The 17,229-nt window shown below is 39.7% G+C and overlaps 1 protein-coding gene and 1 pseudogene across 6 annotated transcripts in view; both read right to left on the bottom strand.

The window, feature by feature from the left end:
• Positions 1-1,326: 1,326 nt before the first annotated feature.
• The window catches only part of C4BPA (complement component 4 binding protein alpha), a 42,960-nt gene continuing 27,057 nt past the window's right edge, over positions 1,327-17,229 (bottom strand). For all 6 annotated transcript variants that reach the window (XM_068541644.1, XM_068541643.1, XM_068541642.1 and 3 more), the window contains 6 exons: positions 14,201-14,383; positions 12,360-12,560; positions 11,069-11,257; positions 3,469-3,642; positions 2,290-2,465; positions 1,327-1,742 (listed from right to left, as the gene is read on the bottom strand). In XM_068541644.1, the coding sequence (XP_068397745.1) occupies positions 1,569-1,742; positions 2,290-2,465; positions 3,469-3,642; positions 11,069-11,257; positions 12,360-12,560; positions 14,201-14,383 (1,097 nt within the window). In that variant the 3' untranslated portion in view covers positions 1,327-1,568. The remainder of the gene's footprint in view (positions 1,743-2,289; positions 2,466-3,468; positions 3,643-11,068; positions 11,258-12,359; positions 12,561-14,200; positions 14,384-17,229) is intronic.
• Positions 9,145-9,952, bottom strand: LOC137762999 (nicotinamide/nicotinic acid mononucleotide adenylyltransferase 1 pseudogene; annotated as a pseudogene).

Below are 17,229 nucleotides of genomic sequence, written 5' to 3'. Positions count from 1 at the left end.
TGGGGGTTACCACAAGCGTCCCCACAGAGCCATTGGCTACCCATGTGTCTCTGCCTTGCTGTCTCATTGCCGGCCCCACCGGCCCGCAGTGGGGTCGGATGTGATTGGGCGTCAGTGCTGCTAGAGCAAGTCTTTACCAATGAGAGGAGGGTACTGGTGAATAAATACCCCGGCTCATCCTCCTCAGAAAGACAACTCGGAGTTGTGTTCCCCATGCTCCCAGAAGGCAGTCAGCATGATTGAGCTTCTGCTTGCAACAGCAATGACCTCTTGAGGCTGTCCTCACTTCCCCATCTTACTACCCCACTCAATCACAGTGCTTTCTGGGGCACCTCCCAAGGAAAGTAGTTCCCCACTTGTCTCAGGAGAAACCCAAAATAAACATCAACCAAAAGAAATTCTGAGTAAAAGGACCAGACAAATGGCTTTTAAGACCATGGTATGGTAACTCACTTAGCAGTATTTCTATATGAAGATGAATGAACATATTATACATAGAGTGAAATACAGTATTGGAATTAAAAAATAGTGAATAAAAAAAAAAAAGACCATGGACAGATACCTTCTATATTAAGTAGGTTACTATACTTACAAACCTATCTAAGGTTTAGTGAAAGCCTGCTACACACCCTTGTCTCATTGGAGTATGTTTGGGGGAATTAAAATAAAGAGGTCACTGTTCCCCCGTAGAGTTCTGTGTACAAAGGAAATAGAACAACCAAAGGAACTGAGATATGAATGAGAGAGAGATTTTAGAGGATGCAAGTGTTGGAGGAAGTCTCCAAACACCCGGAGACATAAATGTGATTAATATGGGGTTTCTCCTCATGTGGGGGGTAGTTGCTTGAGCCATTTTACTTTCTATTAAGGAAAATGAGGACCATATCAGAACAAGGACTTGGGAGCACAAAGGCGGCTGTCGGGTGGGCTTCCACTCATCAGGCTTTCAGAGTTTGTTCCTGAGGATGGAATCAGGAGATCAGACACAGACATGAATCCCCTTCTTACAAGACAAAAGCCAAAAGGGAGCATTAGTGAGGCAGAGGCCAAGTGCATGGGAGTTTAGAAAAGGGCGTGACTGCTTCAAATGGGGGACAACGGACAAGGCTTTTGGGGTGTGTTGATGTTTAATCTAAATACTGAACACCTGAGTGACTTGTACATGTGGAACTGTGGAGTAAAGGCAATCCAGGGAAATGTATTGGTGTGAACCCACGTTCACATGTCCAAGGTCCCTACCATAAAATAAATGTATCAACTTTATGTATGGGATTTTTCATAGACCTCATTTCACAGACTCCTAATGACCACGAAGACAAAATACTGTTGGATATGTAAATTTTTTAATTGATAAAATGTGTACTCTGTGTCCAGAAAAGCAAAAATATGAATCAGAAAATGATCAATAATTCTACAGTCTCAAAGCACTAAATATTAACCAATTGTCCTTTCTAGATAATTATTAGCACAATTGATGGTGTAAAAGAGATGGTAAAGGTGATTAACTGAAGTGATCCATATTGGATTTAAGGCAGCAAGGCACATTTTCCTCCCCTTCGTGGGAAACATTACAGTGAACACTCCTGAGTGGCTTGCTTCGCCTTATCGTTCTGAAGCTCCAGTTGTTGAATCTCCACGTACAGCTTATACACCTCCAGGGCCAATCTCACCTCCTCTGGGGTTGGGAGACACTGCATGAGTTTCTTGCCTTTGACCACTTGCTCACAGCCTTCAGGGTACTCCTAAAAGAGAAATATGTGATGAGTGTGCTTAAAAGGCTTCTCTCCCAATTGTTAGGGGGCATAGTTCATGCTGATAAAGGCAGGACTACAGATTCAGGACCAAGACCCACCTAGAACTGGTGGATGAGCAGGAAAACCAGAAAACACCTTGGACCCCACCATCGTCTTCCTAAGAAGAATATAACTCTTTTCTGAGACGGCTTCGCAGAAAGCCTCTGTGGGAACAGAGACAATTTCTGCTGACCATCCAGAAATGGGACAACAGTATACCATATCCCTTAGAAAAGTAAAGTTAAGGAGTCAGTACCCCCAGGTCTCTGAGACCCTCCACTCCAAAGGGGCTCAGTTTTCCCTGTTCTCAAGTGAGAGCAGGAAAACTTGCCACTCCTTTCTGACCAGAGGGCTTCAAGGCAAAATTGAGAGTTCCTTTGTATGAATGAATCTTGACAAGTCAGATGTCACCTTTGCTGGCAGGACAGTGCTTTGAGGGAAGACACCCATTTTAGGGTTTGATAGATTGTAAACTGCCTTGAATTGTGCCACTTACCCACTCACACTTGGGCACCTCCGGGTACCACGTTCTGTCTTCTGAACAAGTGATACTTTGGGAACCAACCAAACCATAGCCAGAGTCACACTGGACAGTGACATTTTCAGGTTCAACATATCCATCCTTATCCACAGATAACCTTCCATGTTCTATCTCTGGTTTCAGACACAAAGCTAAAATGGAAACATAATTTTAAGCAATCTGTAGATCTAAGAAAAAGATATGCGTCTACGGTACTAAGAATGAACTATATTTAAGTGCTGCTAATTGTTTTACCTTATCTTTCATCTTGAGAATAAAAATAATTTTCATTAACATATTTATTGAGCATTGGCTACGTATTAAACTTTGGGCTAGTACTTTATGTGATTACCTTATTTAAGTCTCACTATTTTATCTAGGAGAAAGTGAGATACAGAAAAGTTAAGTAATTTGCCCAAGGACATAACAATTTTAAACAGCATGACAGAATATAAAAAGGGCATGTGACCCCAAATCCTCATCTATTAAGTCAACTATCTCTCGTATCTTGATCCCTGTAGGATGTTGGATACAAGATTTTTCCTCTCGCCTATTATCCTCCCATGTACAATGGAGACAATGGTGGCAAGTAATCCCTGCGGTTGTTGATGACAAAGTGATATTAAACCTGTGTGCATGTAACAATCAGACCCCATCTTTACCCCTCTTGTCGCCACACAGCTGGCACACTAGGAGTCCCCCACCCACAACATGCCTATGTCCTGAGCTGGTGGTGCCCTGCCCTGGCTCTGATGGAAATACCTGTGACCTCACCACGATGCTTACAATTATCCCATGGGAGTCGACATTCATGCTAGACCAACTTTCCATGACAGTTTTGCTGTGGGTCACAACTACACTCAGATAAGATGTACCACCTGTAGAATATTTCTGGAAGCATACAAGAAACGAAGAATAGGGGCTGCCTCACAGAGGCTGAATTTTGCACCCAGGAGAAAGAAGTAGGGGAGATTAATGTTTCTGTTGTGCCCTCTGTACTTTTTGCTTTGGGTACCATCAGAATATAGTAAGTATTTAAAATAAATCAAATCGAATCAAATATTTTTTTGCTGCCTCTGACAGAGAAGAAACTGTGCTCTCAAGCCTTTCAGGACAATTCGCCCCCCACAAAGCTGAAGAGGGAGCTGGAGTTACCTTTACATTGAGGGGCTGCAGGTGACCAGCCTGAAGAAGTGCAGGAGAGTTTGTTCTTTCCAACCAGGGTGTACCCTTCATCACATTCGTATATAGCATCACCACTTTTTAATCCAAGGAATGAACTGATTAGTTTATGATGTCCATGGGCGATGACAGGGGGAGAATCGCAATCTTGATGTGAGACATAAAAGTGAAAGAGGGTCAGCATGTCGGATGCTTATATTAACACTTCCCAGAATCTGTGTGGTTTGTAGGAGGCTTCCTTCTGTCCTTCTATATTCTCTGCCCATCTGCTCACTTAGCCAAACCCAGGACCTATGCTGCCCTTCTGTAGGCCTGAGGCTGGGGAACCTTAGAAAGGCTCCAATGGAATGACAAGCACTTAAGATTTGTTCCATTTTATTGACAATTCACTAAACTTGACACTATTTAGGAGCCATTTTGGCATGAAGGCTGAATTTGGCCCAAAGTCTCATTGTACTAGTGGTACACTCCACTGATTTCAGGCTAAATGCAGAGATGTACATCTGGGAGAGACTGTAAAGATGTGAAATAAATCCACAATCTCTGACTCATTGTTCCCATTCAAACCTGCCCATCCAACCCCCCAAGAATATACTTACTGTCTTCTAAAATATCTATGAGAAAAGAGCTCATAGAAAGAATAAAAAAGATGGCTTGCAGGTTGGAATAATAGACGTGGCATGGTGCTGAGTACCTCTCTGAAAGGGAATGCTGTCAGGATCCACAAACAGTGCATGAGAAACTTAAATAAAACAGGCCATCAGGGAAGTCAGGTAAAATATTAAACTGATGGGCTATAGTATCTACAAGTACTATCCTCAGATGTCTCCTTGAGGCATAGAAAACATGTTGCTGACAATGAGATTCAAATGCTGGAGTTGCCATGGCACGTGGTAGAAGGAGAGATGAAGTGACTCAGAAAAGAGAGCATGCTGGAGCGGATGCACCTCACGCATGCTGGAAACCTCACCAAATGATCATGTTGCCTGGGAAAGCCCGGAGGATACAGGTACCAAGGTCAGAGGGAATATCCTAACAAGAAGAGCACCCATATCAAAGGCCAGAGTTGATGATGGGAAGAACATTAAAGAACAAGTTTCACTCTTAGCAGTCGCAGTCTGAGAGGTGCTTATATGCTTCAGAAGCTAAGTAAATGTAATCATCATAATGAGTGGCAAGTTAGAGAGACTACCAGAGGCACCTGAGAGTTAGGAATGTGGTTAATAGAACATGGCATTCATAAGGGTGAAAATAGATGAGCAGCCAACCAGTTACTACACAATTTGTACCATCAAAAGAAATTAAGGATGGATGATCAGGAGGCTGATGGCATTTGGTCCAACAAAAAGTTACAATCCCTTGTTCAGTTTCTGGACCTGTGCCAGTTGTCAGGTCTGGAGATCATCGACTAAAGAAAAAAGACAGTTTCCAGGAGTAAAGATACTACAACACCTTGGGAAGAATACACAGGAATGAGTGCCCCAGTCTTCTAAGAGGACCTATGTCTATTTACATAGGTAACTGTGCACAGGTGAGAGGTGCACAATAATCCAAGGATTATTGAACATAGAGCTTGAGTTGACAGGGATACCTGGAACGATCATGGCCCCCCTATTAAGCCATTTGGTGGCCTTTTCCATTATCTTTGAAAGTATAAACACGATAGACAAAATGGGTCATTGGTACAACCTCCACATTGGTCCTTGGCCTATGGGGTTAGAGCTGTCCTATCCAAGAAGGCCAAGTAGAAGCCATTGATACTACCTATACCCTCCCCCTGGAGGCAAAGAAGGTAAGTTTTTTAAAATATCATGTACTGAAGGGTAGGGGAGAAGGAGAAATTTGTGCCACTCTTAAAGAACTAAAGATGCAGGAGGGGTCATCATATCCCCATGTGCTTCACCAGTCTGTCTACTACAAAAATTAGGATTCTGGAGAATTCCAGTAGATTACTGAAAACCCAACAGCATTTTAGCCCCTATTGCATCCACTGTACCAGATGTGGTATCTTTGCTAGAGCAGATTAATATGTCTTCGAGTAAGTGAGGCCACTGATTCAGCAGAGGCCTTCTTTTCCATCCCTATCAGAAAAGAGGGTCACAAAGAGTTTGCGTACACATGGAAGGTTCAAGATCAAATATCTGCATTTTTAAGACCTTGGCTATGATAACTCACCTGTCCCTGTCATAATAGAGTCTGAAGATATCATGACCATGTGGCCATCCACAGAATACCACACTGATACAGAACATCAATGGCATCACGTTAATTCTACTGGATAAGCAAAAAGTAGATGGCATGATGATGTTCCAGAGTATGGAAGGTAAAGAAGGAAGAAAGGAAGTAAGTTTAGAAAGGCAGGTTCACTAGATGTGGGCAGGTTTTATACTGTAGATGAAGGCATATGGACCAGAAGGAAGAGAAGAAAAAAGAATAAATACCAAGAAATAAAAGGTAATAACTGAACTGTCTAGCTTATCTTTTAGATGGGGGCTATTTTCATTGATTCAGAAAAAAGAAGGAAACCAGGAAGTTCAACAGAATGGGAACAAGCAGTGGGGGAAAAAGAGAAAGTTGGACTGAGGGGGCAGTATTTTTTAACAAACTTATCCACTCTAAAAATCATTCAGGGTGTATGAACTTTTTTACCTAATGTGGGGTTTTTTTTGTTTGTTTTGTTTCGTTTTTCCAACTGAATGAGGCTGTAGTAAAGGACTTTCACTGCAAGTTCATTTGTTGCATTCAAATTATACAAGCAATGTTAAGGGTTAAAAAGTACAACACATAAAAAACATCAGCATCAAACAAAACACCAGCTTTACACATTTCTTAAATTCTAAATTTACATTATAAAAGCAAATTATGAAAAAGGCATGGTAGGGAATAAACAATGGCATACTTCCTCTTTCTCAATAGAAGTCACAACAGTTACTCATATTTATCACCCTGTGAAGTTCATTGTTCTAATTTCCATTATCCAAGGAGGGAGTCTGTCCTTAAGGATACCCAAAACCCTATGATGCTGTGGTATTAGCAGCATCCTTGATACTGGCACAAAAGCCAAGCAGTTTGTTCTATGTTCAATTTGTTGATCCATAAACAGCACAATAATAGGGTCATTTCACTATTACCAGGTTTCCTGGGAGGGTGCCCACATGCTTCAACCAGTGGGTTCCAAGATCAATATACTCACAGCTGATCAGGGTATAGGAACTTCTAGGTAAAAAGGCGAAATAAGAGATTCTAGCATTGGAGCCTTTCTGCAGTTCACACACACTTCAGATGAACTAAGAGTAGATTTCCAAGAGAAGAAATCAAACTTAAATTTGATAATTTCATCTGCTTCTAGATTGTGCTTCTTTAGTACTGCTCCAACTCTTAACCTCCAAAAAGCTATGGGAAGAATGACACTCATCTCTAAGATCTGATTTTCTATCCTTTCATTCATTTAGCAGATAGAGACTGAAACCTACTGGGCTTTTCACCCCTCCCTGTCTTTAAGAAGTCAGCAATTGGCTTTAGTGAGAATATGTCAAGAGCTATAGAATTTGTGCCAGCTTTATTTAACATTCCCCTTTTTAAAATTGTGGATTCAGATCTGACTATACGACTGCACAGTTATAAGTATTTTTTTCTTCTGCATGAAACTGAGCAGGACCCGGTAGGGTTCCTGGGTACAGAAGCCTTTCTGTCCCCCGTTTCTTGTAGGGAACAGACCTTCAATCTCCATGACCTTCCCTGAGTTCCAAAGGGCAGATTGGAACAGGTGCTAATCTGGGAAGGGAAGGGATGCAAAGACAAGGGAGGGGCAGCCAAGAAACAATAGTGCAGCCTTCTGCAGGGTCCTGGTCTGCCTCAAGGAATACACATAACAAATGTCCTTAAGCTCTTTAAGATGTCAGCATTCTTAATACCAGAGAAAGACCACCTGAGGCTACATTAAAGGAACCAGAGAAACTCGTCAAGATTACCTGAGACCAGATTAGAGGAGTGGAGGCCCTGCACACACCCTAATTTTATCAGCAACCCCACCCTTGAACCATTACTATAAAACTCCTCATCAAATCCTCCTGGGTTGGGACACACAATTTTGAGAGGTACGAGTCTGCTGTATCCCCCTTTGCCCGGCAAAGCAATAAAGTTATTCTCTTCTCCAAGATTCTATTTGGCACCAATACACAGAGGCCGAGCTTTCGGCATCATGCAGAGTTATAAGTCCTTCAACTAGAATGGTGTAGATATGAGATACAAACTGCAAAAAGGGAAATTATTCTATTTTCATTAGAAATTTAACCATAGTCCTATTTCTATCACAGAATGATTTTCATGAACCGTAAAACTGGTCTATAAAAAGCTATTTCTGGTCTTTTTGCTTTACCAATTGATAAAACTTTCACAAAATTTTAATCAGTAGCAAACCATATAACAAGCTTGTGTTTTTAACATGAAGCTGTGACTTTAATTATTATTTGAGAATTCTACTTTGTGAAAGTCTGTACAAAAGAACAAGGAGAGAAAAGTATAAGAAAACAGACCCTTTTTCTGCTTAAATTCACAAATGGCAGGTTTACAGTGGGTTGGAATAGAAACAGCAGGCTTTACAAAAACTCTAGAGTTTTAGATTGAGATCACAGTGTTCTTCCACAATCCATTCATCAGTGCCAAAAAAATCTGAGCTGAAGAAACTGCTGGGCTGACCCAGTGTGGCATTTTTAGTGATTATTAAGCTATCAGTAAAGGCTAAGAGCATTCATACTTCATAAAATTCTTGAATGAGATCTCTCATTCTCTGTGGTTCTCTCTGCTCCAGGTAGCATGATGTCATCTCTGAAGTTGTTCCTGAAGATAAAAAGATGACAGATGGCCAGGGCTAGAACATGAGCCACAATGGGATGTTAAGAGATTATATTGTTATACAGAGTAAGGCAGAGGCTCTCTGCTTCTGCTGGGCATCAGAAACACCTGTGCACCTTTCTAAGCATTCAAGGGCTTGGACCTCTCTCCCTGCATCCAAATGTGATACTCCAGTGTGTCTGCAGTGTGTCTTGGCAAAGCTTAATTTGTCTTGAGATATATGCCAGAGAGAAAGAATTATTGGCATAAGGTTTCTGCGAGGCACATTCACATCCTGTTTTTTGCACAGCTGGAGAAGAGATGACTAATCAGTGGTGCATTTTGCAAGATCACTACTTTAAGAATTACTTCTTCAGCCACCCTGGATGAAGACTGCCCAGAAATAGGCATGCGAAAACTGTTAGTTCCTTTCATGACTAAAGTTAGGATTTTAAATGAACTCTTGCTTTTCACACTTTGCTTCCCTTATGTAGTAAAGCCAAGATGTCCTTTTCGACTTACTTTTGTAGTTAGTTTGATTGAATGGTCTTCTGGTTTTAGTGCTGCTAGCCTCTTGTTTTAAAGATAAAGGGATTGGTACATTCTTAAAAAACAAACAAACAGAAGACTTATTGAAACCATACATCTTGGCAACTTCTGATAAAAAGATAAACCTGATTTTAATTTACCACTGTTTCTTACCAAACTGTTACGCTTTTGTTTATGAAAAAGGATCACAATTCCTTTCCCTAGTTACTAACCAGGTTGTTTCAAATTCCTAAAAGGGAAGTCCAAGATATCATGCTGTAGAATTTCTTATGAGTTAGCGTCTGCAGTGCTTTCATGCAAATGAGCCAGGATAACCCCAACATTCCTCTCTTCACTCCCAGAGCTATATAATTATGCTTTTCAGTATATTCTTGGACAAGATCTGGTATCAAATAGCAAATGCTCTGGTACCAAGCAGTGAAGGGCTGGCCAGATCTTGTTGTTCTGATGCTTCCACATCACATGGGATTCATCAATGAATTTCTGAGCATCTTTTCCAGCCCAAGTAATATATATGAGCCTGTAGTCTCCTGCAACTTTGGTGATATCCTCACTCTTCCACAGATTGGGAACACCAAAGGACTCCAATGAATCTGCCCCACATAGCAACTTTACCTTGGGCACAACATTTGTTTCTGGCTCTAAGTTTTTTTTTTTTTTTTTTTTTTTTTACTAACACCTTGTCTTGGTTCAGTCCACTTCCTCTTCCATCCAGGCCTTTCCAGCATAGGTGAGTCCTGCTGTTGATCACAGCTACTAGCCGCCAGGGTCTCCTGATGGTGTCTTAGCACCTTAACAGTCTACCCAATCCTTCTGAAGACTTTTCCATGTATCAACTTTCACCCATTTTGAGTTCTTAGTGGCAAGTTCTGCCATAACTCAGTGATGGGCAGAGATGAGACTTTTCTTCTTATATGTATCACCAATAGAAGAAATTATGCCTTTGACAATTCTAATTTTCCTCTTCCATTCATGCAGTCCTTGGCCAGCTCAAACAACCCGAGGTGCATGTTGATCATAGGATTAAAAAACCACAAGCAAGGAGAACCACTTCTGTCTTCTCTGAATTTTCCATGCTAAGAATTTGAAGTTGTTGATCTAAAAGGAAAGCTCTGACACCTCCCTTGTTTTTATAAAGGAAATTCTGCAAATCTGAAGTGTTTTGCCAGGTAGGCTATTGAAACCATTCCAACTTGTGTGTCAACAGTCTTCTCTAAGTTGGGCTGTAGCAGTGGTTTCACATCCAAACTGTAACTCTGTTCCCAAGGCTAGAGGCAAATTTACTGAGGTTTTTTTCATTTCACAGAGAGACTGAAAGAATGAAAACTTTCTGCTCCACACTTGAATATGACCTTGCCTTGGGGACTGTTGTATTTGACGCTCACAGACTCAACCATCTTGGAACCCCTATGCTTGACACAAAAAAGCATCCTGGGCTGATTCCCCTAGAGACCAGTTTCTCAGGGGCTCCAGGTGAGGGCTTACCATGTCCTCAGGGCCAACCAGCCCATGTCTCTTTTACCTAATTTGAAACCTTCCCTTAATAATCTCCATCATTTTGAATGTTCATGCCAGCATTATTTACAGTAGCCAAGATATGGAAGCAACCTAAGTGTCAATCAACAGATGAATGGAAAAAGATGTGTATCTATATCTATGTTCTATCTAACCATCTATATATGAATATTACTCAGGCATAAAAAAGAATGAGGTTTTGCCATTTGCAACAACCTGGATAGACCTGGAGAGTAGTATGCTTAGTGAAATAAGTCAAACAGAGAAAGACAAATACTCTATGTTATCACTTATATGTGGAATCTAAAAAATAAAACGAATGAATATAACAGAACAAACAGATTCACAAATATAGAGAACAAACTAGTGGTTATCAGTGGGGGGAAGGAAGCTAAGAGGGGCAAGATAGGGGTAGGGGATTAAAAGGTACAAACTACTATGTATAAAATAAATAAGCTACAAGGATATACAGTACAAAACAGGGAATATAGCCAATTTTTATAAGTGGAACATAACCTTCCAACATTGTGAATCACTATGCTGTATGCCTGAAACTTATATAATAAGTTTATATAATAACTTATATAATATCAACTACACTTTAATTAAAAAATAACAATCTCCATCATTTTGATATGAAAAACTTCTAAAATAACATGCTTCCATAAGCTCTTACCTGGGTAACATTCTGGTGTTTTGGGACTCCACGTGCCATCTCCTGTGCACCTAGCATGAGATGTATATTTCTTATTACATGTATATGAAACCTCATCTCCATAGAAATAGGTACAGCTATTGTCAATGCCGCTTTTTCTCAGTTGAGTGATTCTGTCATTGCTCAGTTCCGGTATTGGGCAACAAACCTCTAAAAAAATATAAAAGAAGGCTAATGGTTAGTAAAATCACCATGGGGAGGCTCCTATGGCTAAAAGTTTAATTTCTACCTTTAGAAGATCTCACCACTGAAGAGAGATTGGGAAAGCAGAGGCACTTTGAGTCTGCTCTCCCTGGCCCTGATTTGCTAAAGTACTCCAACTCATTTGTTTACAATTCAGTTGTTTCCAATACTTTGTTATTTAAGTGGTGGCAATAATTTTTATTAAATATATTTTAATTCAGTGATATTGTTAAAATCTTTCATTCTATTTCCCCAAAATGAGTCTGAACGACTGCAATTGGACTTTAAGTCCTAATATGAAATGACTAATCTTTCAATAAGTGGATTACCATTTTTCATTATTTGTGCATTTCACATATTTTTCAAATTCCAATCTACAGAATAAAGTTCCCTGTATTCTGGGCCTCAGTGTCTTTACCTCTAAAATGGCAAGAGTCTGATAGATGTGTAGAAAAATGCATGTTGTCAATTCCATTGAGGCCCATAAAATTGCATCCATATATCTTTCAGCCCCTCACTTACTCTCAAGTGAGACTAGAGAAAGTCTCCTTTCTATCCTCTTGAGGCAAAAGCACTGGGTCAGGGGTCAGAGTCTGTCTTCTAGAGACAGGTCTTTCAGCCCACAGTCTCATGGCTCAAGAGACATGAGACACAAGTCACCTTGCAGCTGCTTGAGTTCATGACTGTTTCACAGACTTTCCTTCTGTCAAGCACCCCAAAATCTACATTGGGGAGGAAAGGGCTGTGACGGAGTTCTGACTTGGGTGGTGGTGGAGCGGTATTCTCCATTCTACCTTTACCAGTAATGAAGCTCATACTTAATCTTCATAATGTTTGACTTCTGTGTTTTGTCTCATTTGATTCTGAACCAGGATAAGATTATAATTTCTCAGCTCCTCAAGCTCCAAAACCTTTATGGTCCCTTCTGGCAATAATTGTTCACTATTGTGTTCAATTAGTATAATTCTAAATTTATCTTGAGGAAAAACATTATATTCATTTAAGATGGAAAATCCTAGCACATACTGGATATTTAATATACAAAAAGATTTTAAAAAAAGGAACTCACCCTCACATTGTATGTATGGGGTCCACTCCAAATTTCTCTGACAAGTCACAGTCGTGGGCCCATCTGCCTTGGGTTTATAGCCAGGAAGGCAGTAGTACCTCAGTGCAGTCCCAATATCATACACTTCCTCTTCTGTTGGCTTCTGGTAGCCATATTTTCCCCACATGGCATGGGGGATGTATGGTAAGCCAGCACAGCCGTCTACTCACAAAGGAAGAACAAGGGAAAAGGACACTGTTACTAGGGATGCAACAGTGATCAACGAGCCTGTCCTATCAAAGGGTGTCATGTGCTCATTCAGCCAGGAACCAGCCTGCCATAGCTGATGAATCAGCCACACCAGAAAACACACATGGACATGTACCCAAATGTGCAAGGCATCAGAGAGGTTCTTACTGAGGGCACTAACAAGTGGATTCTGTGTGTTGTGCCAACTATTCAAAATATGAATTCTTCTTCCTCTTCATTTTACTTCAGAAAGTTTAGTATCTGAATTGAAGCATTGGGCTTGCTAGGTGGATATGACTGGAGAAATGTGGCAGACAAATAAATCTAACTCTCTTGTTTCCTGGCTGATAGGAGAAAATAAACAAGAGTCATTCCCCTTATCCAGATGACACCAGAAACTTTATCATTTAAGGGTTTGGCAAGAACAAACCAAGCACAAAGTGACTTCTGAGCCTAAACCTTGTATCTTGTCCCCTTCACTCTTTGCTGATGTTACTGGCTCACAATATGGAAATGTAATAGAAACATCTGTCAAGTTGGATGTTTATTTTATTTTTATCTTCAAGGGTAAGGGTCTTTTTTAAGTTTTATTAAGACACAAGTCACATAACATAAAATTCACCCATTTAAAATACACTATCCAATGGTTTTCACTATATCCACAGAGTTGTGCAACCATCACCCCTATCCAATTTTAGGATAATTTTATCAACCCAAAAAGAAACTCTGTACTCGTTAGGAGTCACCTCCTAGTCTTGCCTCCCCCCAGGCCCTTGAAACCACTAAAATTCTTTCTCTCTCAATGGATTTGCCTATTCTGGACATGTCAAACAACCTCTGTGAATGGATTTCTCATCCTTAAAATGAGGATAATAATAGTGCCCACAATTCTGGACAGAATTCATTGAATTCATTCTTGCTATGTACTTAGACTAGCACCAAGTTATCATTGTTCCTATTAAGATAATTTTTAACAGGGAACTCTACTTAATGCACTGTGGTGACCTGAATGGGAGGGAAGTCCAAAAGGGAGAGGATATATATACATGTATGGCTGATTCATTTTGCTGTACAGTAGAAACTAACACAATACTGTAAAGCAACTGTACTCCAATAAAAATTAATTTTAAAAAAAGATAATTTTTAGTGATCCACATGAGTTTATAATTTCAGAGTATCAGTATCATAGTGAGTCCATACAATACTTTTGTGCAAGTTAGAAAAAGGCATTTTTCCCTCAGGACACTTTACTATATATCTTTTAAAACAATCACCATAATATAAAGATTTTTGTGAGAACAAAGCAATTTTCTATCAACTGCAAGAAAATTATTGAAATAAACATACTAATCCACAATGTCTACAATGCTAACATCTCTCTTTAGGGTTGTAGTGTGCACAACTGTGTGTGGCAGCCTTTTGTGATGTTATATGACCTTGCACAGTGTACTGTAATCATTCTTTTTTCCAACAAGAAAAAAATAGAGGGATTGATCTAAATTTAAATTTTTACTGTGATTCAAATGGGCTTAGGCATATAAGTATGTCCCCATCAATATTTCTGGATATCTTTAGATGCCAGACATTGAAACTCTTTCATGGTCCATACTTACTGAGTTCACAAATGGGAGGAGGAGGATACCAGCTGTTATCAGCTCCACAGTGGATTAACTTGTTGCCCTTGAGACGATAACCTTTATCGCAGTCAAATACAATAGACTGTTTATAAGTATAGATGGGTCCAAATCCAGAGATTATTTGTCCATATTTAACCACTGGCCGAGGACAAGTGATTTCTAAAAACTCAAAAGAAAAGACAAATGGGTTATATATATATATCTTTTTTTCAAGTTTTAAAAGCCTCAGTAAAATGAGATCCCATCATGTAGGTTCTATTGTGAGATGATTGTGGATAACTCTAACTTCTTCACTTTCCCAAGAAAAACTAGCCATATATAATCCAGGAAAAAAACATATCTTGAGGTCCTCAAAACCTCTCCCTATAATGACCTGCTCTCCTGGATGATTTTGATGGTGGGTCAGTGGTCAGTGGTAATGATGTGATAGCCATGATGCAGAGGTAGCCAGGGCATCAGAGAGCTGTACCATCACAAGCAAAGAACAAACTACCCCTGCATCCTACCCCACAGCAGTCAGTCATCAAGTCCTGTCAGTCCTGCCACTTTAATTCCTCTAGGATTCCCCAGTTTCTCTCCAGGCCCACTGCCATGGCAACAGTTGAAGGAGCTTCACTACTTAGCTATATAGTTGCAACATGTTACCTATGGGTTAAGTTTTGTCCCACTTCAAATTGTCCATTCTGCAGCCAGAGTTGTCTTTCTAATATTCAGCACATTTTGGTTAAAGCCTTTCAATGCCTGCCCTTCACCTTCATTCTGAACTCATGAGAGTTCTTCAGGCATTTTAAACGGTTTGCAGTATCATGATCGCTTATCCCCGATTTGACTGTGTCCTGTGCTGAGTCAGAATAGTAAGTGATACTGTGTGGGTGCTTAGTAGCAAAGGAAGATGTCTTAGATTAGCAAACTAGCAATGCCACAATCTTTCTTCTTGCTCAATTACTGTTTGCTTTGTCCTGTTGAACTTCTGATGTGTAATAGGTTTTGCTTGCTCTGTAGGCATATGTGGTTGACATGAAAAGTGCTAACCAGTATTTCCAGTTCTGCTTCCTGCACAGACAAAAGGTGATATTCCTCAGTGCCCTTAGGATGAGTAGGGTCTACACATTACTAGTTTTGGACAAAAGGCTGAAATGAAAAGTGATATGTGGTCATGTCCAGGAAAAAAGCTCTTAAAGCCAGGGGACAATTTGATTTTCTCTCTTCCTCTACTAAAGAGATTGTGAAAGCACATTTTGATATCATAAGATTGAAGCAATCTGGATTGCTGAGATGGTTGCTAAACTAACACCTAAACTATAGCTGCCCTAGAGAGTTTCCTGGACATGCAGCAAACTCACTATGAATGAGAATCAACATTTACTTTGCCGCTGGGACACCCTTACCCCAAGCCCATGCCCATTGCAGCTCCAGCCATCCCCCCAGGGTGGTTCTTGGGCAGAGCACCCTGGGACCCCCCTCCCACATGCACCCATTCCAGCTCCAACTGTACCACAAAGGCAGACCCAATGCAGTGAGTGCCAGGGTCCCCCAGCCCATGCTCATTCTGTTTTGCCTAATTCATAGACACAAACATGGAAAGTCAAACAAAATGAAGAGACAGAGGAATATGTTCCCAGTGAAAGAATAAAATAAAACCTTATTTTTAAAAACCCTAATGAAACAGAGGTAAGTAATTTACCTGACAAAGAGTAAAAAATAATGATTATAAAGATGCTCACTGAACCCAGGAGAAGAGTGAAGGAACACAGAGAGAACTTTAACACAGAGTTAGAAAATATAAAAAAGAACCAATTAGAGCTGAAGAATACAATAAATAAAATAAAATACACTGGAAGGAATCAATAGCAGGTTAGGTGGTACAGAAGAATGGATAAGTGATCTGAAAGACAGAAGAGTAGAAATCACCCAATCAGAACAGCAAAAAGAAAAAAAAATTAATGAGGCTAGTTTAAGATGCATCTAGCACAACATCAAGCAAACTAACATTTTCATTAATGGAGAATAGAGAAGATAAAGGGGCAGAAAATTTGTTTGAAGAAATAGTGGCTAAAAATTTCTCTAACCTGGGGAAGGAAACAGATATCCAGGTCCAGGAAGTACAGAGAACCCCAAGCAAGATAAACCAAAAGAGATCCACACCAAGACATTATCATAATTAAAACGGTAAAAGTTAAAGATAGAGAATTTTAAAGACAGCAAGAGAAAAACAACTTGTCGTGTACAAGAGAACCCCTCATAAGTCTACCAGATAATTTTTAAGCAGAAATTCTGCAGGCCAAAAGGGAGTGGCAAGATATATTTAAAGTGCTGAAAGGAAAAATACTTACAATGAAGAATACTTTACCCAGCAAGGGAATCGTTCACAATTGAAGGAGAGATAAAGAGTTTTACAGACAAGCAAAAATGAGAGCAGTTCATCACCACTAAACCAGCCTTACAAGAAATGTTAAAGGGTCTTTTGTAAGCAGAAAAGACAAGGCCATAGCTAGAAATAGGAAAATATATGAAAGAAAAAAATCTCACTGGTAAAGGCAAATATATAGTAAAGGCAGTGGATCTGCCACTTAAAATAGTAGCATAAAAGGTAAAAGACAAAAGCAGCAAAATCAACTATAACTATAATAAGTAGTTTAAGGGATAAACAAAATAAAAAGTTGTAAACTCTAATGTGAAAAATGTAGAATGGGGGGGGGGAGCAGTAACAATGTAGTGCTCTTAGAATTCATTCGAACTTAAGTGACTATCAATTTAAAATAAACTGATATATATCAGTTTATTATATATATATATATATATATATATATATATATATATAAACATCATGATAACAACAAAACAGAAACCTACAATAGTTATGCAAAAATTAAAGAGAAAGGAACCCAAACACATAACACTAGAGAAAATCATCAAACCACAAGGGAAAAGACTAAGAGAAGAAGAAAGGAACAAAAAAGAACTACCAAAAAAAACCAAAACAAAACAGAAAACAATTAACAAAA

The sequence above is a fragment of the Eschrichtius robustus genome, chromosome 3, assembly GCF_028021215.1.
Source record: "Eschrichtius robustus isolate mEscRob2 chromosome 3, mEscRob2.pri, whole genome shotgun sequence".
Lineage (NCBI taxonomy): Eukaryota > Metazoa > Chordata > Mammalia > Artiodactyla > Eschrichtiidae > Eschrichtius > Eschrichtius robustus.
This window is presented reverse-complemented; position numbering and strand designations above follow the sequence as displayed.